The sequence below is a fragment of the Nothobranchius furzeri genome, chromosome 18 (genome assembly GCF_043380555.1).
Source record: "Nothobranchius furzeri strain GRZ-AD chromosome 18, NfurGRZ-RIMD1, whole genome shotgun sequence".
In the NCBI taxonomy this organism is placed as follows: domain Eukaryota; kingdom Metazoa; phylum Chordata; class Actinopteri; order Cyprinodontiformes; family Nothobranchiidae; genus Nothobranchius; species Nothobranchius furzeri.
Window position 1 is genome coordinate 27,385,118 of NC_091758.1, and position 16,001 is coordinate 27,401,118.

General features: G+C 40.9%; 1 protein-coding gene across 1 annotated transcript; it reads right to left on the minus strand.

Moving 5' to 3' along the window:
* Window positions 1–3,618: 3,618 nt before the first annotated feature.
* On the minus strand, window positions 3,619–7,358 carry LOC139063949 (zinc finger CCHC domain-containing protein 12-like). The gene is made up of 2 exons (XM_070547201.1): window positions 6,680–7,358; window positions 3,619–6,216 (listed from the first exon to the last, which is right to left on the minus strand). Exon 2 carries the CDS (start codon window positions 5,254–5,256, stop codon window positions 3,619–3,621), a length of 1,638 nt encoding a protein of 545 aa, XP_070403302.1. The 5' UTR covers window positions 5,257–6,216; window positions 6,680–7,358.
* Window positions 7,359–16,001: the final 8,643 nt, after the last annotated feature.

Consider the following 16,001-nt stretch of genomic DNA (forward strand, 5'->3'; position numbering starts at 1 on the left):
AATGCGGTAACCCAAAGGCAATATCTATAGGCAACCGAGGCTGCCTACCGAACATTAGCTCGTAGGGAGAGTATCCCGTCACGTCATTTTTTGTACAATTGTACGAGTGAGTAAGTGGTTTTACAAAATCGCGCCAGTGATGTTTCTCAGTGGCTTGTAAAGTTCCCAACATGCTGAGTAATGTACGATTGTACCGTTCAACGGGGTTGCCACGAGGGTGATAAGGGCTCGTTCTGACTTTACGGATACCAAGTAAAGAACAAAGTTCCTTGATTGTACGTGATTCGAAATCCCGTCCCTGATCACTATGAAGACGCTCAGGAAACCCGTAGTGGACTAAAAAATGTTCCCACAGGTTCTTCGCGACGGTGGTGGCTTTCTGATCTTTGGTTGGGATGGACACTGCATACTTTGTAAAATGGTCTGTAATCACTAAGACATCTTTAGTGTTCTTACTGTCTGGTTCTATGGAGAGAAAACCCATGCAAACTAACTCCATAGGTCTGGTGGTGGTAATACTCACCATTGGAGCAGCTTTGTCAGGGAGGGCCTTCCGACGGATACATCTTTCGCAAGTTTTAACTTTGATTTCGATATCACTAGCCATTCTTGGCCAGTAAAAACGGGACCGAATGAGATCTGTCGTACGTTCAACCCCAAGATGCCCCATATCATCATGTAGGCTTTGCATGACTGTTGAACGTAATGAATCAGGCAAGACTAACTGCAATGATGTCTCTGGTCCTAATTGGCGTCTCCGGTACAGTAAATCATTTTGAAACTCAAACCGTTTCCACTCTCTCAAAAGGTTAAGAACCACCGGGGGTTCTGCAATAGTATCAGTTGGCGGTTTATTGTCAGTCATAAGCAGCTGAATGACTCGGCCAATGGTTGGATCTTTCCTCTGCAAGGAGACAAGGTCAGCATGGTTATACTTGGGCACAGCAAAGAAACTGTCACTATTGTCTTCCAACTGGAATAGGTCTGGAATGGCCGCTGCAGACATGGCAAGTGACTGAACTAAACCACAAGGAGAATCAGTCTCATCCAAGACCATGTGCTTTTGGCATGTTGCCTTCACTGCTTCGGCTTGAAGTTGAAGCTCGACTTCTTTGACAGAGGATAAAAGATGAGATCGGAACTCATCTAGTCGTTGGCATTCCTCAGTGAATTTTGAGTTGTCTTCAGGTTTATCATGCAGCCTCCTAGACAGGCCATCCGCGTCAACGTTCTGTGTACCTGCACGGTATCTGATGTCAAAATTATAGGTGGACAACGCAGCTAGCCAACGATAGCTCGTTGCATCGAGTTTTGCCGTTGTTAAGAGGTAAGTTAACGGATTATTATCAGTAATGACAGTGAATGTGTTCCCATACAAATAGTCATGAAACTTATCTGTTATGGCCCACTTTAAGGCTAGAAACTCCAACTTGTGCGCAGGGGACCTAGTTTCACTAGAGCTTAAACCGCGACTTGCATAAGCGATTACCTGTGTGACACCGTTTTGCACTTGGTATAGCGCTGCACCGAGTCCGGTCGTACTAGCATCTGTGTGTACTAGATATGGGAGTTTTGCGTCAGCGTAGCCAAGAACTGGCGAAGTGGTAAGTTTTTCAATAATAGTTTGAAAGGACTTCTCACAGTCTTGGCTCCAACGATTCCCAAAGGGTTCTTTGGGGTTCAAGTACTTTGATCTACATGGTGGTGTTTTAAAGTTTTTCCGTTTGGGTGGATAACCAGCCGTGAGAGATGTTAGTGGCTTGACAATATTTGAGTAATCTTTAACGAAGCGTCGGTAATAACCGGTAAATCCTAAGAAAGATTGGAGTTCCTTCAAAGTCTGAGGCTTCGGCCATGTTTTGAGTGCTTCCACCTTATCTGGATCGGTTTTTATGCCATCTCGAGATACTATATGTCCAAGATAACGCACAGATGTCTGGAAAAAACGACACTTATCTGGTGATAGCTTGAGTCCGTATTCTCTAAGCCGTTCAAGAACGTGAGAAAGTCTGGTTTCGTGTTCTTCCAAGGAGTTGGAAAAGACGATCAAGTCGTCTAGGAAAACTAACACTTCCTTCAGATTAATGTCCTTCATACACTTTTCCATAACCCGTTGGAAAGTGCTTGGAGCATTTGTTATTCCTTGTGGCATACGGTTAAATTCATAAAACCCAAACGGGCAAACAAAAGCAGTTTTAGGTTTATCCTTTTCACACATCTCTATTTGATAGTAACCTGACTTGAGGTCCATCACAGAAAACCACTGTGATCCAGCGAGAGCAGAAAAGGACTCCTCCAAGTTAGGCAGGGCATATGCGTCGCGAATGGTTTGCAGATTAAGCTTTCTATAGTCTATACATAGACGTACCTCACCATTCTTTTTCCGAACTACCACTATTGGTGAGGCAAATGGAGACTCCGACTCTCTTATTATACCGGTTTCCAAGAGGGCTTCCAAATGTTTTCTCACGGCTTCATAATCATGTGGATGGATCGGCCGAGATTTCTGTTTGAATGGGGTCTCGTCTTTTAAGTTGATGTGATGTCTTATCTGTTGTTTATGACCAAAATCAAGATCGTGGTGCGAAAACACATCGGAGTAAGTGTTAAGTTTGTTGGTGATCCTCCCTTTCCATTCTTCGGACAATGGCGAAGTACCGAAGTCAAAACTGAGAGGAGGGTTTGAAGGTGAAGTCTGTTGCTGCGAACTACACGCCGCAAGTACTTTCTGATCACTTTTGTCAGGTTCTGGATATGGCATAACACGATCGGCTTTAACTAACTCAGCGATCACACAGTTAGTGGGTAATGTGATGTCATGGTTAGTTTCGTTTCTTAGTACAACAGGTACTTTGTATGGACCATGTGAAGGTAAGGAAATGAGGCAACAGTCTACAATTATACCCCCTGGTAGAGAACCATTGGTGGGTTGTTCAATGAGTGCATAAGGCTCATGCTTGTTTTGGCTGGGTTGCATAAACCCTTCTAGTAACAGTTTTTTATTTGCAGGGAGAACTTCTTGGGTTCTCCCTCGAAGCTTCACCACACCAACTCGTCCATCTTTGCTTTGTTTTTTTCTGACTGCTAAGGCTTTTAGCACGTGTTGGTACCCATAAGAGAGTGCCTTGGAATCAGGTAAGTTATTGGCAGACAATTGCTCATACAAAGGATCGAGTGTGTTTGTGCCAATGAGTAGTGGTGTATCAGAGTTTGAGCTTATATCCGGAACCACTAACGCAAGGGTAGGTAACTCAAGTCCAGACTGATCGAGCTCTTTTGGAAATGTGACACTTATCTCTATGTATCCTAAATAAGGAACTGCTTGACCGTTTGCGCCCTCGACTTCTAACAGATTACTGATGGGTTTAATTGAGAGGTCAGGTAAGTGTTCTTGGTAAAAAGAATTGGCAATGGTGGTTACCTGGGACCCTGAATCCAGTAAACAATTACATTCAACACTGTTAACTGAGACTGTAGCTGTGCATCGCCCACCCACTAATCTTTTGGGAAGTTTTGGCACTGAATGAGCATGAACTGGCTTGCAAAAAAGTCTCTCTGTCCTTTCCTTAGAGGGACTTGGTTCTACTTTAGCACCTATCTGTCCCACGATAGGAGCTTCTACCGGTTTAAAGGAGGAGACTGAGCAATTGGCTTTGACATCTCCCACTCGCGCTGCTTCTGTCTAAGAGCAAGTCTTTTAGTTGCAACTAGTGCTGGATTTGGCTCGTTGCTACAGCTAGAAGCTATGTGCCCATCTTCTCCGCACTTAAAACAGTATCCAGGCTTTGGTCTGGGCACCACTGCTGTTATCTGCTGAATCTGTTTGGGCTCATCTGGAATTTTAGTCCCCACACGGGGTTTTGACTCTTTTTGAGTTTTCTTTGCCTTTTTATCTGTGTTGTTAACCTTAAGCTGTGCAATTTGGCTCCTGAGCTCAGCGATTTGTTTGCGTAAGTCATCACAGTTATCATCTATTTCCAGTTCACAAGTGTTTTTACTCTGAGAGCATGTTGTTTGCACATTTGAATACACTCTAGTTCGTTGTGCCCCTAAGTGTTGTTTCATGCGTGCTGCTTTAGTAGCCTGTTTGTCTTCTTCAGTGCGCAGTTTGAGGAGAAGTGCTGTAAAATGAGGCGGGTTGTCTTTCTTTTGTTCGAGTTGCAGGTTTGAAATCAGCGAGCTGTCCCAACAGCCTCTGCAAAACTGCTTGAGCAGCTGCTGGTCGGCGTCACTGGAGGAAATTCCATTCCTCTGAATAACTAGGTTTAACAAGGTGTATAACCTCTGAAAGTAATCGGAAGGTTTTTCACCACTGTCCTGGTTTGTGTTTAAGAAGCGAGCAAAGAGCTCGTCGCCGTCTTCGACAGCTGCGTAAGCTGAATCGAGATGTTCAAGGTACGTTTCCGGGTCGGATTTTGGACTAAGAGCTTTAACGATGCTCGCTGCTGGGGCTGACAGACTCTCCACGATTCTTCGTACAATTTGGGACTTGGTGAGTGAAGGATCATTTATGCATAACACTACACTACTACGCCAAGTATCATAGTCAGTTTCAAAAGAAGGGTGTGGAACTCGCCCTGAGAACGGTTTTAGTCTGTATTGTGAAGTAGGCGGAGGGATAACCTCACTGCTTTTAACAATGTGTTCCACAATAACTCGCTGAACCTCAGGTGTGTTTAAAAGATTTGGTGGAATGCAAGGGTTTTGTTTTCCAGTCTCTGTAGGTGGACAATTGTCCTTTGAGTTGTTCATATAGTTAACTTCTGGTGTTAAAGGCAGGGAATATGTAACTTGGTCACTATGGAGCATTGGCTCTGGTTCAGTGACTGGTTCAGATGCATGGGTATCCCTTCCTAAAGATTCCCCAATTTTTGCCAGTTCCTCCATTAGAAGGTCTTTAAATGATTGATTGCTACGCGCAGCTATGTCCCTGAGCTCTGACAGATAGGCATCAGTGGCAGATGTGCTAGTTTCTAGACTGTACGCGCTGGCTAGGTCTTGAATATGGAAGAAAACATCTGGGTTCCTAGTACAAGGTTTGTCATAGGGTAAACATTGTTTCTTTAATTCCTTAACAGTGGCTTCATGTTGAAACTCCACAATAATCTGATCACAGTTTGGTAACTTAATGCGCCTGTTAACTGGTCCGAATCCTTCCATAAACCCAAAGACTTCGTTATCAAGGTCTGTATCAGTTAACCCACTGATTAAAACAGCATTTGAAACTTTGACCTTTTCTGTTTTCACAACTTCCATTTTAAAACACTCAAAAGTACCAATAATGCCAAAATGGCAAACCACTGTGACCTCCAGGCACTCTTATGATGTCAGTCAATGGTTAGCTAAGGTAACAACTCTACAATTCTCCTGGCTGGCTCGCCAAGTTTTATGTAACCGGATTACAGGATACAATAAGATAATTAAAAGAAAAAATAAACAAATGGGCCAATAATTAGGTTCGGGGAGAATTGGAGGTTGTTTAAGAATGACTGGAGTCACGGGTATAGCATGAAACGGTTTATATACTAAATTTTAATAATAATGGGAAATATAACACATAAAGATAACACACAAAAACAGATGAAAACAATCGACAATAGTAAAATGGTCGGTATGAGATTTGATCATATGAGTCACAAGTCAGCCGGCGTCAAGTCAAATCCCCACGCTTGGGGTGAAAGTCAGAGTCCGGTGGTGCGATTTTTTCCTACCACACTGTTGAGATTGTTCACAGAAGAGAGCAGTCTGCTCTTCAGTTACTTGAGATGTCCTGGTTCGTTCAGTGGTTAAGGCTCGCCATCTCCCTCGTCAGGAAGAAATCCAGTTCTCGTTCCAAGTGAGTGATCATAGGAGTCGGGATCAAACCCAAGGAAAAAAAAAAACCCAGCCTGTAAACAACAGGACTGTTAGCGAGTTGGCATCGACCCTTCTCGTCACATCACAGCATAAAGTCTTACAGACTTAAACAAATGCTTCACTCTATTGGCATAGCCAATCATGTTTGGGTTCACAGTTCAACTAACATAACATCAATTTGATTGTCTATTAAAATAATTCTCAGTAGCTCTGGAAATATAATTACATATGACAACAATTGTTCAGCTCAATAGGCTCAGTTAGATTCTATTACTCTACACTATTCAACAAGAAATACATTCATGACAACAAGGATACATTTAGTTGTGTTTCTATACAGCATTGTGACACCTTGTATATCTGTAACACAATAAATAAATAAATAAATAAAATGTTCTATAACAAAATTCAACAAAATATAAATTCTGGTCCTTTGGTCCACCTTTGTAAAATAATTCCTCCCTAATCAGTTAGCTTTTATTTATTTTTATTTATCTATTTTTTTTATTATTAAATGTTTGGTTAAGGGACGCATTGCTAATTCTATGGCGTTAGCTATAACGCCCCTGAGGACCTTGTACATCTAGGCCGTACCACCGTTAACTGGCGGTTTGAGCCGTTAACTCCTGGGAATCCCATATGCCGTACCGCCGTTAACTGGCGGTTTGAGCCGTTAACTCCTATATGCCCTACCACCGTTAACTGGTAGTTTGAGATGTTAACTCCTGGGATCTAACGTCTAGCAGCCCACTGCTGTCACCTCGGTTGCTGTAATTAGCTTTTAGAATTTAATAATTTACTGAATTTAATCTCATTCACTCACCAACGCGCTCCAACGGTTCCCTCCTACAGAGGATTGGTTCACTCTGTCGTCTCCACACAAATCTATAAGAATGGAATTAATTTGATAAGCTATTTAAGTTTCCTTTTTTTTTTTAAGTTGCATCGTTAGCTTTTTCTCTTCTTTTTTCTTTACTCACCGCGTTGGTTCCAAGTTCCTAGCTCTTATTAGAAGGAGTCAAGTCCGCCTCTCCCTCTATCTACGCGGCACCCAAATCAGGGTTCTTCACGGCCTCGACCGTTGTTTTTTTCTCTCTCTCTCTCTCTCTCTAACCGCTCAGTCTTTGCTTTCTGTATCTGCGTGCTGCACAGCCGTTTGTCTCTCCTCTCGCTCAGCTGCGTCGCACGGTTTTATTTCGCGGAGGCGGGACTTATTTCTCTCAGCCAATGAAATTTCAGATTCCCACCTGGACCAATAGTATACAGCTTTCCTCTTCTGTTTCTGTTAGTGATGTTCAAGATTCTTGTTTTAACCGATGTTTAATATTAAACTCGTTATTTTAGTTATTCACCCTTCCAATAATTCATTATGAAATTATCTATTAGTTAATTAGATATCTATTAATTAGTATTGTTAATTTCCTTAATTTATATTTTATATTTTATCTAAATTGAGGATGGATCATATTAGTAAGCCAATTAGTTAATACCTCATTAAGGTTCTAGCTTCTGGGTTACACAATGTTGCAGAGCGAACGGAGTCAGTGGTAGAGTCACGTTGCTGTTAGCCAATCAAAGGCAAGATGTCTGAATATCAGGAAACTGGACTGCCGTCTTTGGCCTAGTTCCAACAGTCTTCCTGCTACTGTGGCCACACCAGTGCGTCCCACCACAACTGTCGATTCCTTAAAATAATAAAAAATGCCTATTGAGGACCGCTGGTATAGATGCTTCACTGTCTGCAGGTCTAAACACAGGCTGTACGTACTAGCAAATCATCGTATTGTGTTTAGGTGACCAAACCAACGTGACAGACTCAACAGGGGGCCCTTTTCTGCTGCTTGTTCTTCACCTGGTGCAATAAGACCTCTCAGTGTTTTCAGATAGCCACACTTTTCTCCTCTACACCCATTCACATACATGAACATGTAAGACAAGATAAATAAAAGGCCAAACTGGCTTCAAAATGGTTCTTGAAAGCAAGTTACTGCTAAATTTAAAACACCACCATCCCCTCACTTTCCCTTTTCAGTCCCATCCTGCACCACCGTTCTTCGGTGCAGTTAGGGAGAGCTTTTGTGCTCCTCGATGGGATCACTGGTGTCACTGTTTGCACTTTCTGGTTCTTGTGGCATTGACCTGTGGGTGACCGCAAAGCTCCATCCTCTGGAGGATTAGGTGTTGCCAACACTGCTGAAAGCGACAGTGACATCCAGCAGGACTGAATGGATTAACTTTAACGAATCAGTCTGAAACCAGCCTGACAATCAGCAGTAACTGTGATGTGTGTGTGTTTAAGAATGAAGGTTAGAATTGTTCTCGGTTACAAATACAACCACGTAGGAGGTTATCAACCACAGGGCAGCCGTACCAAAACAAATGTATTATCTATACGTCTATCATCTTGGCCGGTTGTTTGATTATTTCTGTTATGGTCCAGTGGGCATGTTAGAATGTAAGCAGCGTGGGGGAGCAAGCCTCGCTTTCCAATATCGTCTGGTCTCAAAGCTGCCTCAATAATGCATGAAGATCAATACACTGTGGCTTCGTGAGCGAGGCCTTGCAACTCTGTGCCCATATCCAGTATTCCTGCCAACTGCTCCGCCGTTTGAAAAGATCTATGTTTTTGGATTTCTCCAGCCCCTGGGGAGAGCAGACTGCAGTTTGGACACCACAATCACTATTGTTCAGAAGAAAAACAAGGGTAGCTGTGTTGTTTTTGGGACATGTGACATTTACAGGCTTATTGCACTCTTTGATGATGGCTTTTGCAAACAACATTTTAAAAATAAGAGGCAATTTATCAAAAATCCATTTCAGCTCTGGTTTCTCCAAAGTTTATGTTCAAATGACCCCCCAGTGTAAAGAACATTCTGGGGTTTTTACTTTTTATTAGATTTTGTACAAGTGTGTTTGAGGTTGTTGAAGTGCCCTTAAAGTCCACCGCTGACATGCTTTTCAGATGATCGTCTGGATATTAACGGGATTAAAGTTAAATGTTGAGGAATGCTGCGACGGAGAGTCTGAAGAGTAGGCTATTTCACAGTAAGCCCAAAGAGATCCCACTGACCACCACAAGATAACTTTGTTACTCACACTAGTCTAAAAAGTTTTTAAAAAATTATTACAAACTAAACAAATCTCCCAAAACAGTTTAACATGAATGTTTTGCCAAAGAAATTGTATTATCAGTTAAAAAAAACAGTTTTCAGCTAAGTGACGTGTTACTTACTATAGTGAGCATTTACACTTTTGAACAACTCTGTCCCAAAACAACTAAGTAGTAGTATTAAAATCTTTTGGACGTGAAAATCATTCTTGTCTCCAGAATGCTGCAGAGGACACCTTCCATGTCCCAAAGCACTCAGGTGTAGCCCAGTGCTCAGAATTCCAGTTAACCCCCAAATTCCACTACCTCCTCTCCGGCACGAACTCCGCAGCAAAATTGGTCCCGTTGTAGTCAATCAGAGCAATTCCACTACTGCGACCATGCTCCGGCAGTGCGGCGCAGTGCGCCGCCCTCTGTTCCGGCGTCCGGCAAAAATAGAATCGATCCTATTTTTGCCGGACGCCGGAGCACCTCCGCGGTCAATGGACAGGAATCACAACCGCCCAACAGGAAAGGGAGCAAGCACAACTTCCGTTATTTCACAATAAATCGATAAACAAAAGGCGTTTTTTGTTTCATATGCACAGGTTTAACAACTTTTAACAACTATCAATGGCGGCTGAACTTTAAATGCACAAAAGTAAGCCATAAATACAGTTTCCACTATCAAAGTAGTCACACTTTGTTGATCCAAACACTGCTGATCTCTCAACACAAATGAAGGGCAGATTAAACAGTTCATTTCGATGCTTCTCCCACACAACGGGTGTTTGGATCTAACTTCCGCGTTTATTGCTCGGACTGTATCGCAAGATCTCGAAAATCCCGCGCATGCTTGTTTGCCCACCTCAGGTCTCCGCACCGGAGCGGAGCCGTTGTAGAGCGGGTACCAGTAAAAATTGAGTTCGGAAGCGAGCGGCTGCGGAAGGCGGGGGCGGAGCGGAGCGGAGGTAGTGGAATTTGGGGGTAAAGCAGGAGATTTTCACCCCTCTGTGTCTAGAGTGAATATGAATCACAACCTTTATTACCGCAGGTATTACCCCATTGAGATAAAAACCTCTTTATCTAGCAAGACAACAAAAACCACAAACCTGATTTAGGAAAAAAAAAGGAAATACATAATTTGTCATGTATAAAATGATCCCAGAGCAAGATTGTTAAATTCTAGGTGATAAACAATGTGATGAGATAATTGATAACTAATGAAAATAATAGATTTATGACTTAAAACAGACGCACTGTGAACATTGTTTTTGCACAGTGTGAAAGGTAGGAACTGTGACATTATTTCAAAAAGCAAATACAAGAATTGATAAAGTTCATTTGCATGTTTGCAGTTTCACCACATTTCAGTTAAAGACACAATACGCCTGATCCAAAGGGGTTGGAATGAAGGCAGCTGGACTTCTCTGATTTCTTGAAGACGTTTCATTTCTCATCCAAGGAGCTTAGTCAATTCTGAGTGGAAAACAGTAGGGCCAAGCTTCTAAACTGTAGCCGTCTATTGTTGCTTAATGAGCAGAAACTACCTATGAACACCCCTCCTCCCTACCTCGGATGAGTCGTTGTACTGATTAGATGCAGGAGGGTGTGACCTAGACTGAAACTGTTTGAGAATTAGGTTCAGAGCTACATTACAGGTGCTGGAAAAGTAAAATCTGAGGTCACCTCCTCTGTTTATTGTAGGTTTTTCCCATTTGACATAGACATCTGCAGCTGTGAACCTGATAAATCACGCCATTTTTAAATCACACCTGAAAACTCACTACTTCAACCTAGCTTATACCACATAATTATGAACCTCACTTATATCTGCACTGTTTAAAAATGGACTCCACAATTATCGACTTCCGTACTATTGAGGTTCTATTTTAAAATGTTTTTCTAATTTTTTATTCACCCTGTGTCTTATTGATTTTTAGCTGTTATTTTTGGGAATTTTGTTGCATTTCCTTTTTATCTTTTATCTGTGTTCGACATGTTTGTATAACGCCGGTTTAATTAACTAACATTTTTAGTGTACAGCGCCTTGTTTGGTTGTAATGCCTTGTGAATGCGCTTTATAAATAAAATTGGATTGGATTGGATTTAGGGCAGCCAATAGCTATTCAGCTTTCTGTAAATGTATGAACATTGGTTGCTTTTAGAATAAAGACGCCCATCTGAGATGATGTTGGATTTGTACTAGTTTGCTCTGTGAAAGCTTACCACCAACTAAATAACAAATAACTTTTACTTTCTATACTTTAGCTTTGACACTAAAAAGGAACAAAAATAAATCCTATTTTTAAAGAAGTGGCCCTAAAAAAACCACACTGCAGGAAAAAACAGGAATTATTAAAAAAATAAAGGAAAAGGGTCAACCAAATAATTCAAACTACTGTTTTCAGTAGAATTGTCTCCAAAGGCAGCACCAGTCTGTTTGTGTTTGCTGTCTGGTATAATGGCCATAACAATGAATCACAATGGGAACTGCCTTATACAACGATGCTGATTTGCTTTTGCGGGGAAGGCATTTATCACAGTCACACACAGTACCTTTTAAGTTTTGTGTGACTTTCACAACCTGACGAACTGTTAAGCCCAACAAGCCCTCGGCCGCTCTCCCCTAATGGCCTCTTCTAATGGCCGTCTTGGTAATTGGGGAGCAAGCGACTCTGCAGCAAAGTCTAGGGTATCCTCTCTCTGCTGAGATTCTCCTGCTCCTGTATCCCCCTCTGGGTCGTCTGCTTTGTAGGTGCCAGTTCCTGCTCTAATGATATCATAATTGTTGTTTTCCCCACAGTGGACAGTGGTTGCTGAGTCTGAAGGTAGCCATGGAAATGAATTAAAGATCAAATCAGGGACACGATAATGATGAGGACGCAGATGCATGAAAATAATATTTTCATCAAAGCAGAATGGATTTGTCTGGCTTTGTTTTGATTTTTTTGTTTTGCTGAACCACCTGGTTGTTCATGACAGACTGTCAGAGGAAGTCAATACAAACAAATCTTTGTCTGTGTGGTAATTGACGCACACGAGCACACAGATGCATTTCCACAATAATAATGCACATTTTGTTAATATTTCATGCATCATTTTTTGCAAGGCCTGTTTTTGTTTTTAAAAATCACGAAGACCAACCCCCTTTCATCTCTGCACCCTTGCAGGAGTGAGGTAGAGCAGCTTCCTTTGAACAGTCATTTCTCAGTCCAGCTGAATTCATGCTGACGATCTGGTTTGCACAGTTTTCTTTCCTGAAAACTTCTTTCTCCCTCTTTTTAATCCTCTTGAGGGGGGAGGAGGCAGGTAGGGGAAGGGAGTGAGAGAGAGAAGGAGAGGCCAGCATTGAATGCAGGGACATAACTTGCCTTCCCTGCATACCTTGTTTACAGTCTTGCTTTTTGCTGCTATGCCCTCCTCTCTCAATGGAGCCATAAAAAACAAATAGGGGCTTTTAGAGAAATTGCCTGTACACCGAAGATTAATAACAGTTGCACAAGTTCACCCGAGAAAGTCTCCAGAGGGAATGATATTGGAAGATTAAAAGTGCCACATCCCTAAACTGGAATGAGACAGTGCTGAGGCCACTTCAGACCAGCTTATTGTGAATCAAGGCCTTGGTCTACCTGCCAGTCAAAGAGCATCATTAAGTATTTACTTCTCCTTGAGGCTCCAATAATGATGAAAGGAGGGTGTGATCAATCGTCTTTGTCTACAAGGAGGCGGTCTGAGAGCTGCAACAGCAAAAAAGGCAATTTTATTAGTCTATTAGGTCATCATTTAACAGTTTTTTCATCCATAAAAAAAGGATGGAGAGTTACACTTTGACCTGGTGCTATTGTTGAACAAAAATTAAGATGCTGTACATCTATTGGACTTATCGCTGCAAGAAAAGACAGAATAAGTAGTAGAACAGCTCTAAAATGCATGAGCTCATGATAATAATTTTATTTATTTTTTGTTAAACATTACCTGCACAATAATGTGTGCCCGGCTTCAACATACAGTGGCGCAAAAACGTATTTATTCAGCCAATAACCAAAAAGTTCTCCCTCTGAAAAAGATGAGAGGCCTATAGTTTTCATCATAGGTGTACCTCAACTTCGAGAGACAAAAAACACCTGTTTATTCTTGTCCGTATAAAAGACACCTGTTCACAACCTCAAATAGTCGCACACCAAACTTTACTATGGCAAAGACGAAAGTTGTCAAAGGGAACCAGAGACAAAATTGTAGACCTTCACCAGGCTGGGAAAACTGAATATGCAATAGGTAAGGAGCTTGGTGTGAACAAATAATAACTACTGTAAAGCATGGGGGTGGAAACATCATGTTTTGGGGCTGTTAGGGACCAGAACGACTGATCCTTGTAAAGGCAAGAATGAATCAGGCCATGAATCAGATGTTCAGTGAAAAACACCTTGCATCAGAACATGGCGCTGAAAATGAAACATGGCTGGACCATTCAGCTTGACAATGATCCCAAACACACCACCCAGGAAATGAAAGAATGGCTTTGTAAGAAGCATTTAAAAGTCCTAGAGTGGCCTAGTCTCCAGATCTCAATTACATGGAAAATCTTTGAGGGAGTTAAAAGTCCGTGTTGTCCAGCGACAGCACCAAAAAATCACTGCTCTAGAGGAGATCTGCATGGAGAAATGGGCCAAAATACCTGCAACAGTGTGTGAAAACTTATAGAAAACGTTTGACCTCTGTCATTTCCAACAAAGGCCATCTAACAAAGCATTGAGATAGACGTTGTTATTTACTAAATATTTATGTTCCACCATAATTTGCAAATAAATACTTTAAAAATCAGAAAAAGCTATTTTTTGGATTTTATTTCTCATTTTGTTTCTCACAGTTGAGCTATACCTATTAAGAAAATGTCGGGCCTCTCATCTTAAGTGGGAGTATTTGCAAAATTGGTGGTGAAAATCTCAACAGCTTAATAATTACAGATGCATTACACTTTTAAAAAAGTTCTTTTGAAGCAACCCTAATTTTTATATATTTTATTATAGTGAATGTATGTCAACCACAGCTGCTGGTGATCTCCTGTAAATTTGAAGTTTAAACTACTGTAATTTTTCCTCAAATTTGCTTCTGTTAAATAAAGGTATGTATATATATATATATATATATATATATATATATATATATATATATATATATATATATATATATATATATATATATATATATTTGAAGTTAACTGATGTAACAAAGATTAACTACTTTATAAATATTGATATATCATAACCACATGTTCATAGTTAAAACAGTTTGGCAATTAAAAGTTTATTTAATAAAGAAAATTTTGCCTACACCTTAGCAAAACTATAAACAAATTCCTAATGTATGCATTCAATTAAATGTTTTAATCATTTTAAAAAGAATGGATTAAAACAGGTTTATTAAAATAATAAATAGTAAACCTTTTCTATTTAAAGACATACATTAGTCGGTAAAATGTAGGCTGCAGCTTGTTCATCTATCATTTATTTGCACTAAAATCTTTGGTTTGAGTGTTTTTTGTTGCCCAAAGAAAACAAGTGTTCATGACCTTTGACCTTTAGGTCTGACAAACAGCTCCATTACGTATTTGCCTCTCAGTGAGGATCAACTGCCTGCTTACAATGAAAAGCTGAGGGTGGGATTGATCCTCTGATAGAAGCTCGGTGAACTGAAACAGGTCATCTCATTCAAGATTTGGCCATTTTTGTCTGTGTTTGCAGCCTGTTAGAAGTTGTGCACTATGTAAACAACAACAACAACAACAACAACAACAACAATGACTGCATTTGTTCCATTTTAAATCAATTTTTGTTTTTCAGTAGAATAAAACATAAATGTATTAAAAGATAACGGTCTAACTTATTATTTCTGTTTTTAATTGACTTCAAGGTAGATACTGGAGCAACAATGCACATCAGAGAAAATGGTGCGGTGGATATTTTGTTTCAACTGACAGTTTGAGATTTTTGCTCTCGTCTCACAGGCAATTATCCTCCACCCATTTTTAGAAACACCACCAAGCTTCTCATTAGATCGTTAGCTTTAAGCATATAAATAAAGAGATGTGACTTTTATTTTTGATTGGAGTACTCTGGAACTTTTTCTGGTTTGAACTCTATTTCTGTAGGAAAATTTCAAGAAGGCCTTACGGTTTAATTTCAGCTCTGTTTTGATGCTGTTTATGTTGACAGCTCGGAGTGGGAAAACGAGAGCGCTGCATCAGAAAGTTGAGGCTTCTGTGGTCAGCAATAATTTAACGAGTGTCACTTTAATACTTTCTGTTGGCGGTCCCATGGCTCTCACTTTCCTTTTGTGTATTTCTGAAACATTGGTCGTCCAGTACTCGGGTACTTTGATGCAAACAGTTTAACTAGGCCTTCTTCTCTTGGCAAAATGCATTTTTAAAGACTTGCATTATTGTATCTGTGATGCATTTAGAAGAAAAAGGCCTATGGAAGCAATATAAGCTGCCCAGTTCTGGTGACATCAGCAAACACCTCCAGCTGAAACAACAGCAACTGCCTTGAGATGCAAAAAAAGGCAGTCGGAGCCATCATTGACTTCCTCCTCCTTATTTTTTTTTGAAGGTCATAAACAAATCTCCTGTCAAGAGCTTTCACGAGCAAGGCTCCTGCAAAGCCCTTTAATATTCATCATTTCCTCAGAGGATCTGCTGAGTCTAGGGCGTGAATGATACTAGCAAACAGCACAGGCTAAATCCTCAACAAAAACCATCACATTTTTCAGAGGATTGCTCGTGTCTGATGTCTTCTGCTATTCCTTTTCTTCTCCGCTCGCCTTCAGTCACTGACACATCACTCCAGAGAGGGCAGCTTTGGGTAGAGCTGTGATACATGGGTAATGACGCTGCCTTTTCAAGTCTAGAAAGGACCTAAAACACAGGCTTTAAAGTATTTGTGGCCATATAAATGAAATCAATAGCCCAGGCCTAACTCTGAGGCTTTTTATGAGAAGAATGGGGAAAAAAAAATATGTTTTACATTCTGGTGGGAGGTCGTCACCTTGTTACAGA